The sequence below is a fragment of the Neovison vison genome, chromosome 2, assembly GCF_020171115.1.
Source record: "Neovison vison isolate M4711 chromosome 2, ASM_NN_V1, whole genome shotgun sequence".
NCBI lineage: Eukaryota > Metazoa > Chordata > Mammalia > Carnivora > Mustelidae > Neogale > Neogale vison.
The window spans coordinates 16529279-16543166 of NC_058092.1; the positions used below are offsets into that span (position 1 = coordinate 16529279).

General features: G+C 61.2%; 1 protein-coding gene across 1 annotated transcript in view; it reads left to right on the forward strand.

Annotated features, from left to right (window-relative positions):
- EPHA8 (EPH receptor A8) overlaps positions 1 to 13571 on the forward strand; it is a 33819-nt gene extending 20248 nt beyond the window's left edge. The window contains exons 5-17 of the mRNA XM_044236314.1: positions 1823 to 2158; positions 5966 to 6090; positions 6168 to 6330; positions 7475 to 7568; positions 8747 to 8814; positions 9666 to 9830; positions 10024 to 10209; positions 10508 to 10569; positions 11112 to 11321; positions 12115 to 12264; positions 12370 to 12560; positions 13068 to 13241; positions 13406 to 13571. Of these exons, the coding sequence (XP_044092249.1) occupies positions 1823 to 2158; positions 5966 to 6090; positions 6168 to 6330; positions 7475 to 7568; positions 8747 to 8814; positions 9666 to 9830; positions 10024 to 10209; positions 10508 to 10569; positions 11112 to 11321; positions 12115 to 12264; positions 12370 to 12560; positions 13068 to 13241; positions 13406 to 13520 (2039 nt within the window). The 3' untranslated portion in view covers positions 13521 to 13571. The remainder of the gene's footprint in view (positions 1 to 1822; positions 2159 to 5965; positions 6091 to 6167; positions 6331 to 7474; positions 7569 to 8746; positions 8815 to 9665; positions 9831 to 10023; positions 10210 to 10507; positions 10570 to 11111; positions 11322 to 12114; positions 12265 to 12369; positions 12561 to 13067; positions 13242 to 13405) is intronic.
- Positions 13572 to 13888: the final 317 nt, after the last annotated feature.

The following is a 13888-nucleotide window of genomic DNA, read 5'->3' on the forward strand; positions in this document are numbered from 1 at the left end:
ATGTCCTGGGAGCTGGGGTGGGCAAGCCAGCAGGTTCCCAGGGAGCAGAGGAGTCTCAGAGGAGCCCCCGATCCCTGTCACCCCTGAGGGTCAGAGCTGCCTCCGTCTGTGTGCGGTGAGGGCACGAGTGTGTGCCGGGAGTGCGTGTGGCTGCCTGCGCAGATGCCGCCATGTGCGGGTCTGATTCCGCATGTGGCTCTGGAGCACCTGCCGCGATGGTGACACCGTGTGCATCTGTGTCGGCAGCTGCTCCTATGGAAGACACCTGCGTAGTGTGTGTACGCTCGAGCGTGAGCGTCGGGGTTTCGTGCCCGTGTGTGTAAAGGATTGCTACAGCTGTGTGTGCACATCCGGGTCCCTAAAGGGGACCCCCAAGTCCCCGCAGAGATTGCATGAATGTGCCTTGGGGGTTCAGCGTGTGCACACCTCGCTTTGCCGGGGACGTGCGTGTGCCTGGAGAAGTGTGATTGTGTGTGTTCATCCCCTGTGTACCCGAGGGAATGCCAAGGGACTCTGGCACCGTGCCTGCAGGGCTGCGTGACTGTCCCAGCGTTCTGATGGTTCTCCTTCATTACTTCCTCTCCTGGCCTGAAGGGACCTCTCACACCCCCATCCCAGCTGGGAGAGGCAGCAGCCAGCTTGGCCCATCCCTTTTGCCAACCCTGGTCTCTTGTGGTGGGGTGGCAGGGGCTTCCTAAGGTTCTGTCTGGTTGTGCCCCCCAGTCCAACCCAGCCTCAGTCCCCAGTCTCCCTCTCCCCCCACATCCTTCACGCCAAGCCCCCCAGTCCCTGTATGTGGCAGCTGAGAGTGCACACACACACACACACACACACACTCACACACATTGTCTCCCTCCCTCCCTCCTTCTGCCCAGACCTGTGTGTTTACCCCATGTGGGACCGGCCCAGGCAAAAAGGATGGCTGAGTGACATGGTAACTACCGTAGGGTTTGCAGGCAAGGGGAGCCCAGCTCTAGATCAGGGACACTTGTATTCGGTGAGCCAGACTCCAGTTTCCCTCCAGATCCACAATTCAGGGCCCTCAGGTTCTAGAAATCTTAAGACTGTAAAAGAGGTTTTTAGTATTCTGTGCCCTCAGATTCTATGATTCCCTATGATTCCGAGATTCTTCTATTTTCTTAAGATCTAAGAGTCCCTGCCTGGGATGCTGAGAACTGGAATTCTAAGCCCCAGGGGTCCCCACATCCCCCCACCATGCCCTCCAGACTCAAATCCCCACCCCCCGGGAACCTCCCCCAGCGCCCACCCCCCATCCCCAGCTTTCCAGACTCTCTGCCCTGCCCAGATTGGGCTCCCTTGGGAGTGGGGGGTGGGAGTGGGGGGTTACACTGCCACAGAGACCCCACTGGGCTTCCCGGCACCTCCCCTGCACCCCGCAGCAGGGCTCCGGGATCTGCGCGATAAACCAAGCACAGAGGTTAAGGAACAGAGTATGGGACGCAGACAGCAGGGGCTTTTCACACCCAGGGTGGCTGCTGTGGGCACCCCCGAGGATTGTCCGTCTCTCACCCGGCTCCCGATGGAAACTTCAGGAAGCACAAACCTGGGCTCTCTGTGGTCCAGCAGTGGGATGATAAGAGATGGGGCTTAGCTTTCTGGACACAGACCTGACATTGTGGTCCAGTCTGATGCTGCGTCTGCTCTTAGGGGGCTCCCAGAGGCTGGACGAGGCCATGCCCTTTTCCTTGGGGACCCCCGAATATCATAGGGGAGTCCCAGCCCTTCTCTGGTCTGATGGAGGGCAGCTGGGCCAGCCCACGTAAATGCCCTCCGCTGCCACCAGTCACTTTCCTCCCCCCAGGGCCACCCTCGGCACCCGTGAATCTGATCTCCAGCGTGAACGGGACCTCTGTGACCCTGGAATGGGCCCCTCCCCTGGATCTGGGCGGCCGCAATGACATCACCTACAACGCCGTGTGCCGTCGCTGCCCTTGGGCATTGGGCCACTGCGAGAACTGTGGGAGCGGCCCCCGATTTGTGCCTCAGCAGACAAGCCTGGTACGGGCCAGTCTGATGGTGGCCAACCTGCTGGCCCACATGAACTACTCCTTCTGGATCGAGGCCGTCAACGGCGTGTCTGACCTGAGCCCTGAGCCCCGCCGGGCAGCTGTTGTCAACATCACCACGAACCAGGCAGGTAGGCGGAGTGGCTTGGGCTGGCAGCTTCCCCGGTCCCTGGCCCTGCCTTCCTGCCCAGGACTCGGAGCTCCGGGCTCTCCGGGCCATTAGGAGAGTAGAACCTGTCCTGTAGGTGGGAGGAAGCCAACAAAGCAGAGACAGGTGGGCACGGCATTTGATAGGTTCCAGAACCTTCTTTCTGCCTCTGTTTCTTCCCTGGTACAATGGGAATAATGGTGTCTGCCTTGGGTACTATGATGAGGCTTAAGTGAGAGAGATGAAAATGCTTAGCCCCCCCCCCCACCTGGCCCAAGGTCCGTGCCCCATAAATGTCATTAAAAGGTAAAATTACTCTGATTATCATTTTCCAGAACACCTGCCACTGCTGCTCCAGGGATGGACTTAGTTGCACGGGTTTGGACAACAGCCATTTATCTCGGGTCCTAGCCAGCTGTTGGGCTGGGTTCTGCCCCTGGAGCCTCTCTCTTCCCAAATCCGGGTGGGTCCTGCCTGTCCAGTGACGGCCCGACCCAAGAGCCCACCACGGCAGCCTCGCCATCCGCAGCCACCCCAGCACATGCCTAGGATTGCTGTGGCTCCCACCCCGTCCCTGGCCCTGAGCCTTCTCACCATGTCGCCAGGGAGGAGAGCAAGGGTCTGAGTCACTGCGTAGGAAGTGGCAGAGTCGGGATTCGAACCCAGGTCTGTCTTGCCCCCAAGGGTAACGGACCTCCCAACTGTGAGCCCAGGGCACCCCCTCTCTGATGCCAGAGATAGACATCCACTCGAGAGACTCTCACCAGACCAGCACATGAGAGGCACCCCTAGAATGCCCGGCTCTGTCCTCAGAGCTGGTGACATGGTGGGGAATAGACGTATGGGTCTGGTGCTTGTGGCCCTGCCCTTGCCCATGGGTCTCCAGAGCCCAGCAGTGCTCCTGACGCCAGCCGTATGCTCCATCATGAAAAGAAAAAGCCTCCCTTGAAGGCACGCTCCCTTCCGCCACCGACCAGTTCTCTTCCCTGGGAACCTTCCCGAAAGAGCAGTCTGTGTGACTCTATCCGCGTCCTCTTCAGGCAGCCCTGGCCAGGTCTGTCTCCCCAGCTGTCCACTGAAGTTCAGGTTCCCCACCTGGCCACACGCAGTGGGGGGTTCTCTCTCTCTTCTTTTCTTCCCTCCTGGAACGCTTCTGTCTCGCCCTCAAACCCTTCCTACGCCCCCCATTTCTTGTCCACCTGTCTGCCCTGCCCTCCTCCATCTCGGCCAGCCCCTCTTCTAGAAACAGCCTTGGAAGGCTAGAGGATCCCATGCTTGTCCCGGACCCTCCTCTCTTCCCTGTTCACCTGGGTCCATCTTCCCTGAGTGACTGGATCAGGGCCCATGGCTAGGAACCCCGCTGACATTTTGTCACCAGCATAGGCCTCTCCCCTGAGGACCGTGTGCCCACTCTTGCCCCCGCTCAGATGTGTTTTAGCCACACAACACACAGCCCCCCACTCCCAGAACACGGCACCACTGTTCATGGGGTCGCTCAAGCCCCAGAACCGGTTGTCATCCGGACTCTCCCTCCATGTCTCCGTACCACGTCCACCCACCTGCCAGGCCCACTGGGCCTCCCTCCAGGGGACCGTCTCCGCCTCAGACCCCTTCCGATCTATTTCCCTGAGCTCAGGCTACCGTGATAAAATACCATAGGTCGGGGGCTTAAACCACAGAAATGCACTGATGACCGTCCTTGAGGCTGGAGGTCCAAGATCAAGGTGCTGGGCTGTTTGGTTTCTAGTGAGAACCTGCTTCCTGGCTTGTGGATAGCTGCCTGCTTGCTGTGTTCTTGCAAGGCAGAGAAAGAGAGAAGTCTAATCCCATCCTGAGGGCCTCACCTGCAGGACCCCACCGACACCTAACCGACACCTAACCGCATCCCCAGGCCCCGCCTACAAACACTATCAAATTAGGGCTTTGATATAACCGTAACCCTAACCCCACCCACCCCTCCAGCCTCACCCACTTACTCTCACCTGGCTCCTCCCTCGCAACCGCACGGACCTGCCATGCATCTGTCCAGCCCTTGGAGCACACCAAGCGCTTCCTGCCTCGGCCTTACTTCTCCTCCGGAGAGCGCTGGTCGGATCAGAGTCTCTCGAGTGGGTGCCCTGGCCTCACCGTTGGGAAGTCCTTCGGAACGACAGGCTCGTCCCTGTGATGCTGGGTGGCTGATTCCTTCAGTTCTTGGTTCTGCTGTCATCCCTGCCTTGGGGAGACCCACCCTGACCACCTCCCTGCCCCAGCTAACATGGCCTGGTTCCACTCCCCACTCCCGCCCCCTGTGCATACAAGGTCGGCTCCATCACACGCCCAGCCTTCTTCCTGTCCCTTGGGGTACTTAACCAGCCTGTGATTATACATCGATTTGTTTTCTTATTTACTTTCTCTGTATGGATTATAAGCTCCTTGAAAGCTGCCTCGGTCACTGTAGATCTCCAGGTCCTAGTAGACCACAAGGCATGTGGAAGGCATTCAGAAAATCCTGGGGCGGTGGGGGGTGGCCCTGGGGCAGGTAACAGCCCTGAGCAAATTGGGGAGGTCTGGCTTCCAATGGCCTTTTGCTCCCCCTCCCCTCTCCTCTTCTCTGTCCCTCTTCTCTACAGCAATCTCCTCCTTGGAGCCTCTCTGGTGCCCCCACCCTGTTTCCCTTCCCCCTCTGTGTCTGCTCCCCTCATAGGGCACCTGTTGCCTTGGAAGTCTTTTGTTTTTAAGGGGCACCTACGTATTGCTGGCACTGGTGTGTGTTCCTCCCAAACAATGGTCTTACCCCATCCTCACCTCGTCCTGGCAGGTGGTAATGCTAGCTTCCCTTTCTGGATGGGGAAACTGCCACCCCAGGGAATGGCCCCAGTCACCAAGATGAGGCCAGGTTGTGACCCAGGCCTGATTCTGGGGCTGAGGGGGGGCCCTGTGCCACGCTCTCCCACTTAACTCTGGGAGTTTATTTTTCATGTCAAAATAGCAATGTTTGTTGGGTACCTACCCTGTGTAGCCCCTGCTTTCGAGGAGCTCCGGACGTGCAGGGGGAGTGGGGGACAGGACACCCAGATAGTGGGACAGGGGAGCTGTGGGCCAGAGAGTCCGCCTGGCTGCGGCTGGCGGACTCTGGCACCTTCCAGCAGACTCACCTTGGGGGTAGGTGCCCTGAAAGCAGGAGCCAGGGAGGGAGGGAATGGTGACTCAGTCACTGCGTGACCTGTTGAACAGGTGACCTGGTGCGACACAGGAATCTTGGGGCTCAGGGGCGCCCAGCTCATTACCTTTCCCCGAGTATCAGAGCTGCTGCGGTCCTACCCTCCAAACCCAGGCAGCAAGGACTCAGGGTCCGTCTGCTTTTCCCCTCTCCTTCCTCCTCCTCAGGCACTCCTGAGAGCCTGTCCTACCCCAGACCCTTGGAGATAGAGACATCCGGTGGTGGGGCCCCAGGGCAGCAAGGGTCTGCTGGATGGGGTTTGTGGTGTCCCGCAGGCTTCCAGAGGATGGGCCTGGCCAGAGATGAGGAGGAGGCAGTGAAAGCTGGGGGAGTCAGGCCACGTCTGGGTCAAGCCAGCCCCAGCATCCGGGCCCAGAGCCGGGCAGTGCCGACCCCCGGGGGGCCGGCCAGAGTGGCAGCGGGTGATTTGCTGGGAGTGTCGGAGGCCGCCGGCTCTCCTGGGACTGGAGCTGGGGGGCAGGATAGTTGGCAAGGTGAGCACGCCCCCAGCCAGCCCCCCTGGGACAGAGGCCAGTCTCCGTCATCCCCCATCCAGCCATCTGACCGAGGCTGGCCTCCGTCCCCTAGCCCCGTCCCAGGTGGTGGTGATCCGCCAGGAGCGGGCCGGGCAGACGAGCGTGTCCCTGCTGTGGCAGGAGCCGGAGCAGCCCAACGGCATCATCCTGGAGTACGAGATCAAGTACTACGAGAAGGTACCAGCCGGGAAGGGAGAGAGGGGCAGCGGAAGCCGGCGGGAGGAGCCTGGGCTCACCACCCCTCTCGTGCCCAGGACAAGGAGATGCAGAGTTACTCTACCCTCAAGGCTGTCACCACCAGGGCCACCGTCTCGGGCCTCAAGCCGGGCACCCGCTACATGTTCCAGGTCCGAGCCCGCACGTCCGCAGGCTGCGGCCGCTTCAGCCAGGCCATGGAGGTGGAGACCGGGAAACCCCGTGAGTGCGGGGAGCGGGGAGGCCGAGAGAGCTGGGCCAGGCCGCGTGCTGGGGCCCTGGTGGCCAGAGGAAGGGAACGCCAAACACTGAGGCTCCGAGAATGGAAGCGACTTGCCCAAGGGGATGGAGCCGGTGACAGCCCACCAAACACTGGCTGTCCCCGAGTCACCAGGGTGTCTAGCCGGTGTCATGGTGCGCATCGCGGACAAGACCCCTTATACTTGCCCCAGAGACCCTCTAGGTAGTTGTGCAACAATTCAGGTTTGGGTTATTTTTTTTTTTTTTTAAGATTTTATTTATTTACCTACTTACTTATTTTAGAGAGAGAGTGAGAACATGCACGGGGGAGGGGCAAAGGGAGAGGGAGAGAATCTCAAGCAGACTCCTTGCGAATCACAAAGCCTGGCACAGGGCTTGATCTCGTGACCCTGGGATCATGACCTGAGCCAAAATCAAGAGTCGGATGCTCAACCAACTGAGCCCCCAGGCGCCCCAGCAATTCAGACCGTCAGGGTGATCCTGAGGCACATTCAAGCTTGCGGATACCCTGCCCTCCTCTCCAGCTGCTTGGGGTCCTCTCTGTGCTCTATGCTGGGGTGCCCTCTGGGGGGCAGTGTTGGCAGAGAAAGGTTCGAGCCCCAGCCCATGGAGTGTCTCAGGTGCTCTGAGGTCTGACACTGCGCTGAGACTGCCCCGCTCCCTCCCGTTTACTGTGTGGCCTGGAGGAAGTTCCCTGCGTCTCTGAGCCTCAGGGTTCTTGTCTGAAAGCTGAAGAGAATAGTGGGTTCTTCTGTAACTGGGACGGGAACCCGCACGTCTCAGCACATTTGGTTTTGCTACTGTTTGAACAACAAGTGAGACAGGCAGGTTACAGGGGAAGACACGGGCTCAAAGAAGTCTAGGGCTTCTCCGGGGCTCACAGTGTGTCAGAAAGTGCTGGCACCGGAGTGGGAAGCCGGGAAGCTGGGAAGCCTGGGTTGGCAGGGTTTGGAAGGGACAGCTTAGTAGAGGGGAGAGACTGGGCAGAGGAGGCGGCAGCTGTGACCCCAACCCAGGGCTGACTCACAGCCAGGATGCTGCTCACCCCGTGTGTCCGCCCCGGGGAGCCGCCAGACTCCCTCACCTGCTGTTCCCCACCCCCCAGGGCCCCGCTACGACACCCGGACCATTGTGTGGATCTGCCTGACCCTCATCACGGGCCTGGTCGTTCTTCTGCTCTTGCTCATCTGCAAAAAGAGGTGGGTGGTCCTGGCCGTGCCACCCCCAAGCCCCCACCACCGTACCACCACCCAAACCCCTCCCCCCCCAGCCTGGTCCAGGCTCCATCAAGCTGCTGGGGGCTGGCTTTGCTTCCTGCATACGTGCTCTTCTTTTACTCCTTGGGGAACCTTCTGTCTCGCCCCCACGTCCCTCCTACCCCCACCCCCGCCATTTCCTGTCCACCTGCCTGGCCTGCCCTCCTCTATCTCTGCCAGCCCCTCTTCTAGAAACAGCCTCAGAAGGCTAGAGGACCCCATGCCTGTCCCGAACCCTCCTCTCTTCCCTCTTCACCCGGGGCCATCTTCCCTGAGTGACTGGATCAGGGCCCATGGCTAGGAACCCCGCTGTCATGCTGACATTTTGTCACCAGCACAGGCCTCTCCCCTGAGGACCATGTGCCCACTCCTGCCCCCGCTCGGATGTGTTTTAGCCACTCAGCACGCAGGCCCCCACTCCCAGAACACGGCACCACTGTTCATGGGGTCGCTCAAGACCCAGAGCCGGTTGTCATCCGGACTCTCCCTCCGTGTCTCTGTACCACGTCCACCCACCTGCCAGGCCCACCGGGCCTCCCTCCAGGTGACCGTCTCCGCCTCACTTAATGCTGTGATGGAGACATCCTGGTGTTGCGTTGCAGGTAACCTAGTTGGGGATCAGAGAGGTTAGGCCTCTTCTGCCAAGTAGATGTCAGAACTGGGACAGGAACCAAGATCTGTCAAAACCGAAGTTGCCGTTCTCTCCCACGGCTTCCCAGAGGGCGTTGGAGATAGGACACTGTACCTTGTGTGGGCTTAGGAGCCCAGACAGCGAGGCCTGGAGGCATTGTCTTACACATGGAGACACGGGCCCAGGAAGGGAGGTGGCTGGCCAAGGTCACACAGTGTCATATATACCGGAAGCCCCTGTCCCCACCCCCAAGGGTGGTTTCATGTAAAATAGGGCTTAGGCTGTGTAGACTGCTGTGCAGACCAGGTGCACTTGATTTTGTAAATCGTAACTGTCAAAGGTGTCACCGTCCAGCTGGGTTGAGAGCCTGAGGGTGGGGACTCTGCTCTGTAGGGGCAGGAGCTGACCAGAAAGGGAAGGAGCTAGAAGGGAGGAGTTCTGCTCTGTCCCCGAACTGGGTCAGGGCTGAGGCTAGGGCTGTCCTCCGCAGGCACTGCGGCTACAGCAAGGCCTTCCAGGACTCGGACGAGGAGAAGATGCAGTATCAGAACGGGCAGGGTGAGTGCAGGGGCCCAGGCTCATGGGGGCAGAGAGGAGGTCCAGCCAGGGGGGTGGGGACAATGCTGGTCTGGGGAGGGGACAGGTGGGGAGGAGCAGAGCAGCCCACAGAAAAGAGGAGAGCCCCAGAGATAGTAGGATGTCAGAGACCCCAGACCTCAGAGGCGGCGCGCTGTTCACCCGTATGAGGTCGGCGGGCCCTACCCGGGATGCTGGAAATTCTCCTCCCCAGGAAATGCACGCATCTGCACTCACACACAATTTTGTGTCGTTTCGGAGGGGGGTGTGTCATATACCCTTGGATAAGAACCCATGCTGCAGACAGCTTTCCCAGGACCCTGCAGGGACCCCACAAGATGGGGCACATAGGAGAAAGCCTACCTCCGTACCTCACACCTGTGCCGGTGGTAGACGGTAGTGTCAGTTCTGGTACCGATTCTCAGCTGAGTGCAGCTCAGAGTCCTTCCCACCGCGGTTTTCTAGGGAGCTACTTTCAATCAAAATTGCCATTTGGGATGAAAACGTTTTTGCTACATTTCTACCCTAGAGCAACTTAGATAGACCTTAAAGATTCTAAAAGTGACCCCCCGAAACAGTAGATGTGCTCAGAACCCACTGGAGACCCCAAAGTCCCTTAGAGACCCCATAGCTCCTCCATAGAGACCCCATTTTCACTCGGTAAGCATGTACTGGGCACCTACTGTTTGCCGCCACAACCTGAGCTTCCCGGGGCTTCCCGGGGACGCTCCTTACCCTCTGCATCCCATCCCAGACCTACCCCAGGCCCAGGGGATGCTGTGAGAGCAAGCTTTCTGCGCCCCACTCATGGCATTTCTTTCCTGGCCCTTCAGCACCCCCACCTGTCTTCCTGCCCCTGCACCACCCCCCAGGGAAGATCCCGGAGCCCCAGTTCTATGCAGAACCCCACAATTACGAGGAGCCTGGGCGGGCGGGCCGCAGTTTCACCCGAGAGATTGAAGCCTCCAGGATCCACATCGAGAAGATTATCGGCTCTGGTGAGCCTTGGGGGTTGTGAAGGTGGGGACAGCACAGAGGGGTGCCCGGGGGAGGGGCACCCAGGGCAGGGAAAGAGGGGAGTCCTGGAGAACACACTTCGTGGGGCAGGGTGGGGGAGGGGGGTACTGGGGTCCAGGTGTGGAGGGGAGGGTCCCACAGCCCTCCTCTTCCTGCCCCACTCGGGGTCCACAGGGGAGTCCGGTGAGGTCTGCTATGGGCGGCTGCAGGTGCCGGGACAGCGGGATGTGCCCGTGGCCATCAAGGCCCTCAAAGCCGGCTACACAGAGAGGCAGCGGCAGGACTTTCTGAGTGAGGCGTCCATCATGGGTCAGTTTGACCACCCCAATATCATCCGCCTGGAAGGTGTCGTCACCCGTGGTAGGTCCCGGACTGGGGCAGCCTCACCCTGCAGGGCCCCTTCTGCCCCAGCACAGAAGTCTGGTTCCACCCCTGGACCACGGTACTCTGCCCCTGCCCTGCCCCCATCTCCCCGGTTCAGGTCCCTGGGTGATGGGTGGGGAGGGGACCCAGAGTCCAGGACCCCAGTGGGAACCCTAGTCTCCCTGGAGCCCTCAGTGCCGGCCCAGCTCTTGGCAGGTCACGGAGGGACCATGTTCCTGGGGTCTCTGATCGATAGACTCAATCAAGAGCTACCCCATCCTCTACCCCTCCCCAGGCCGCCTGGCAATGATCGTGACCGAGTACATGGAGAACGGCTCTCTGGACGCCTTCCTGCGGGTGCGTGTCCCGCGCCGCCTTCCCGTTGGGTGTCGGGAGAGGGAGTCTGGGTGTTGGGAGATAAGGACAGGCCTCCAGACACCCACGGGAGCTTGGACCCAGTGGACCTGGGGAAGGGGAGTGGGGTACAGGGAGGAGCCTTAAGGGTCAGCTGATCAAATTGCCTTGCAGCCCCCCTTAATGGGAAGGGCCCTCCCCGCACGGGTCCTCTGCCCTGCATGCAGGCTGGGAAGGGTGCCTCCGTGGAGACCCAGGGTCCCGCCTGCTGGGAGGCATGGCACGGAAATAGTTAGCCTCCAGCCCCCTCCCCCGAGCCATTTCTCTGCTGAGCCTCCCGGAGCCGGGCTTCCCCTCTCTGGGCCTCCGTTTCTCCTTCTCAGGATGGGTGAAACGTCATCACAGCCCCACCTCCCTCTCAGGGTCGCTAAGAGCATAAATGAGACCATGAGAAGGAGCTGAGACAGGAACGTGCTTCATAAGCAGTGAAGACACTTGGCACGCGGCGCGGAGCCTTGCTGAAGCCCAGCCGTGTCCCCCTACAGACTCACGACGGGCAGTTCACCATCGCGCAGCTGGTGGGCATGCTCAGAGGCGTGGGCGCCGGCATGTGCTACCTCTCGGACCTGGGCTACGTCCACCGAGACCTGGCTGCCCGCAACGTCCTGGTTGACAGCAACCTGGTGTGCAAGGTGTCCGACTTCGGGCTCTCCCGGGTGCTGGAGGATGACCCTGGCGCGGCCTACACCACCACGGTGCGTGGGCCCCCCGCTTTCCGGTGAGACCAGGGAGGGCTCCCACACACACAGTGAGGTTGGAAATGTCGGGGCTGCCTTCAGCCGGGGCAAGTCCTACTTCTTCTCCGCACCTCAGTTTCCCCCTCTGGGAAACGGGAGCTCCCGTTCCCACCTTTCCTATATACGGGGTGGCCTGGGGAGACACCAGGGTTCGGCCCGGGGTCACTCACTCTCTGGGAGGTTTTGGGAGGGTCTGTGTCTCTCTGAATCGCGAATCCACTCTACATTCTTCTGTAAGAATGAGCTGAACCCTGATGGCGGCAGAAGCTGTTCCGTAGAGAGGCAGGCCTCTCGAGAGAAGCCTTGGGGTCCACCTTCGAGGCATGAGGCTGAGTGGGCCGGGGCTCAGGCCCCCCAACCCTGCCTCAGTGAGAACCTTCCCTTGGGGTCTCCCCTACCGAGCATCCGGACAAGGTTTCACTTAGAGAAAGGATTTTGTGACAAAAACAGAAAGAAACAAGGAAGAAAGGAAGGCAGGGCAGCGAGATAATGAGTCCCGCAGGCTGTGTCCCTTGTCAGCCTGTTGGCGGGTGTTTGCTGAGCACCTGCTGTGTTCCAGCCACACCACGCAGGTCCTCCGCTCAGTCTGCAAATCAGCTGGGAGTGCGGGTCCCCTGAGCGGAACGGGGGCTCCAGGCAGGGGGAGGCTGGGCCTCCGCTCCTGCGCTGCCGTGTTCCTGGCCCTGCCCCGGCGCTCGGCTCCCTGCCCTGGGCCACGGAGAAGGCCTCGGCACTTGCACGTGTCTTGCAGGGAGGCAAGATCCCAATCCGCTGGACAGCCCCGGAGGCCATCGCTTTCCGGACCTTCTCCTCGGCCAGCGACGTGTGGAGCTTCGGTGTGGTCATGTGGGAGGTGCTGGCCTACGGGGAGAGGCCCTACTGGAACATGACAAACCGTGATGTGAGTCCAGGACCCTGGCAGGGCAGAGGCCGAGGGGGGCGTTGGGCGGAAGGGAGGGGGGTGGCCTCCAGCCCAGCACCGTGCTTCTCCCCTCCCCCCACCCAGGTCATCAGCTCCGTGGAGGAGGGGTACCGCCTGCCCGCGCCCATGGGCTGCCCCCGCGCCCTGCACCAGCTTATGCTAGACTGCTGGCACAAGGACAGGGCCCAGCGGCCTCGCTTCTCCCAGATTGTCAGTGTCCTTGACGCCCTCATCCGGAGCCCTGAGAGTCTCAGGGCTACTGCCACTGTCAACAGGTGCCTGGCGCCCACCCCAGCTCTGCCCAAACCCAGCTGCCCTCCCGGTATTCCCCCGGATAAGGCCCAGACTTAGGGTCAGCTCTGACGTCCAGACCACACCGAGCGGACTCCTGAAGCCCTGACCTGCCTAGGCCCCTGACCCCTGAGCTTCCTGGGCCCCTGACCCCTGTCAAGTCTGGACCCCCAACCCCTGGCTTACCTGGGCCCCTGAATGCTGTCCTACCTGGGCTCCCCACCCATGTCCTGTCTGGGCCCCTGAGCCCTGAGCTTCCTGGGCCCCTCATCCCTGCCTTACCTGGGCCCCTGACAGCTGTCCTGCCTGGACCCCGGACGCCGGTCCTGCCTGAGCTTTCCTCTGCCCTCTCCTTTCAGGCCTGGGGGCTACCTTGTCAGATGCTTTGCTCACTAGTGAGCCTGCATGGAGGCTGAGGGTGGCTGGTGCCAGGGTCCCCAAGGAAGGCAGAGACCCTGGCAGGCCACTTACCAAAGGCCCCTGTGCCTCAGGTGCCCGCCCCCTGCCTTTGCCCAGAGCTGCTTTGACCTCCGCGGTGGCGGGGGTGGTGGTGGTGGCCTCACCGTGGGGGACTGGCTGGACTCCATCCGCATGGGCCGCTACCGGGACCACTTTGCTGCCGCCGGCTACTCCTCGCTGGGCATGGTGCTACGTATGGATGCTCAGTGAGTGAAGAGTCGGGCGGTGACCGTGTGGGTGGGGACCGGAGGCAGGGCCACCGAGGCGGTGGGGCAGGGTTGGGGGAAGCTCTAGGGGATGGGTCTGCCCCCTGGCTCTGTGGTTCCCAGCCTCCCAGGCCGACCAGAGCAGCCCAACCCTTCCTTCACAGGGACGTGCGTGCCCTGGGCATCACCCTCATGGGCCACCAGAAGAAGATCCTGGGCAGCATCCAGACCATGAGGGCCCAGCTGACGAGCACCCAGGGGCCCCGCCGGCACCTCTGACCCAAGGCCAGCGGGGCCTGGGCAGCAACGAAAGCAGACCCGGGTCGTGTTGGCCATCAGAGGACTTGCAGGGTTGGCCAGGGGGGTCAGGCATGCCCCCAAGCCTCTGTCCCTCCTCTCAGGTGCCAGGGAGGCCAAGAGCTCCCCCGCAGGACCTGGGCATACTGTGGCTCAGGCTGCCTGGGGCGGGGCGTTCGGTGCCCAGATGGCTGGGACATGTGTCCCCGGGGCAGAGGGGCTGCTCTTCCCCTGAGGCTGGGGCCTCAGTGACACGGAGCCCGACAGAGACATCACTCACCTGCCTCCGCGTGTGCGTGCGTGCGTGTGCGTGTGTGCAGCTATGCTGTAGGGATGTGTTTTCATGAGGT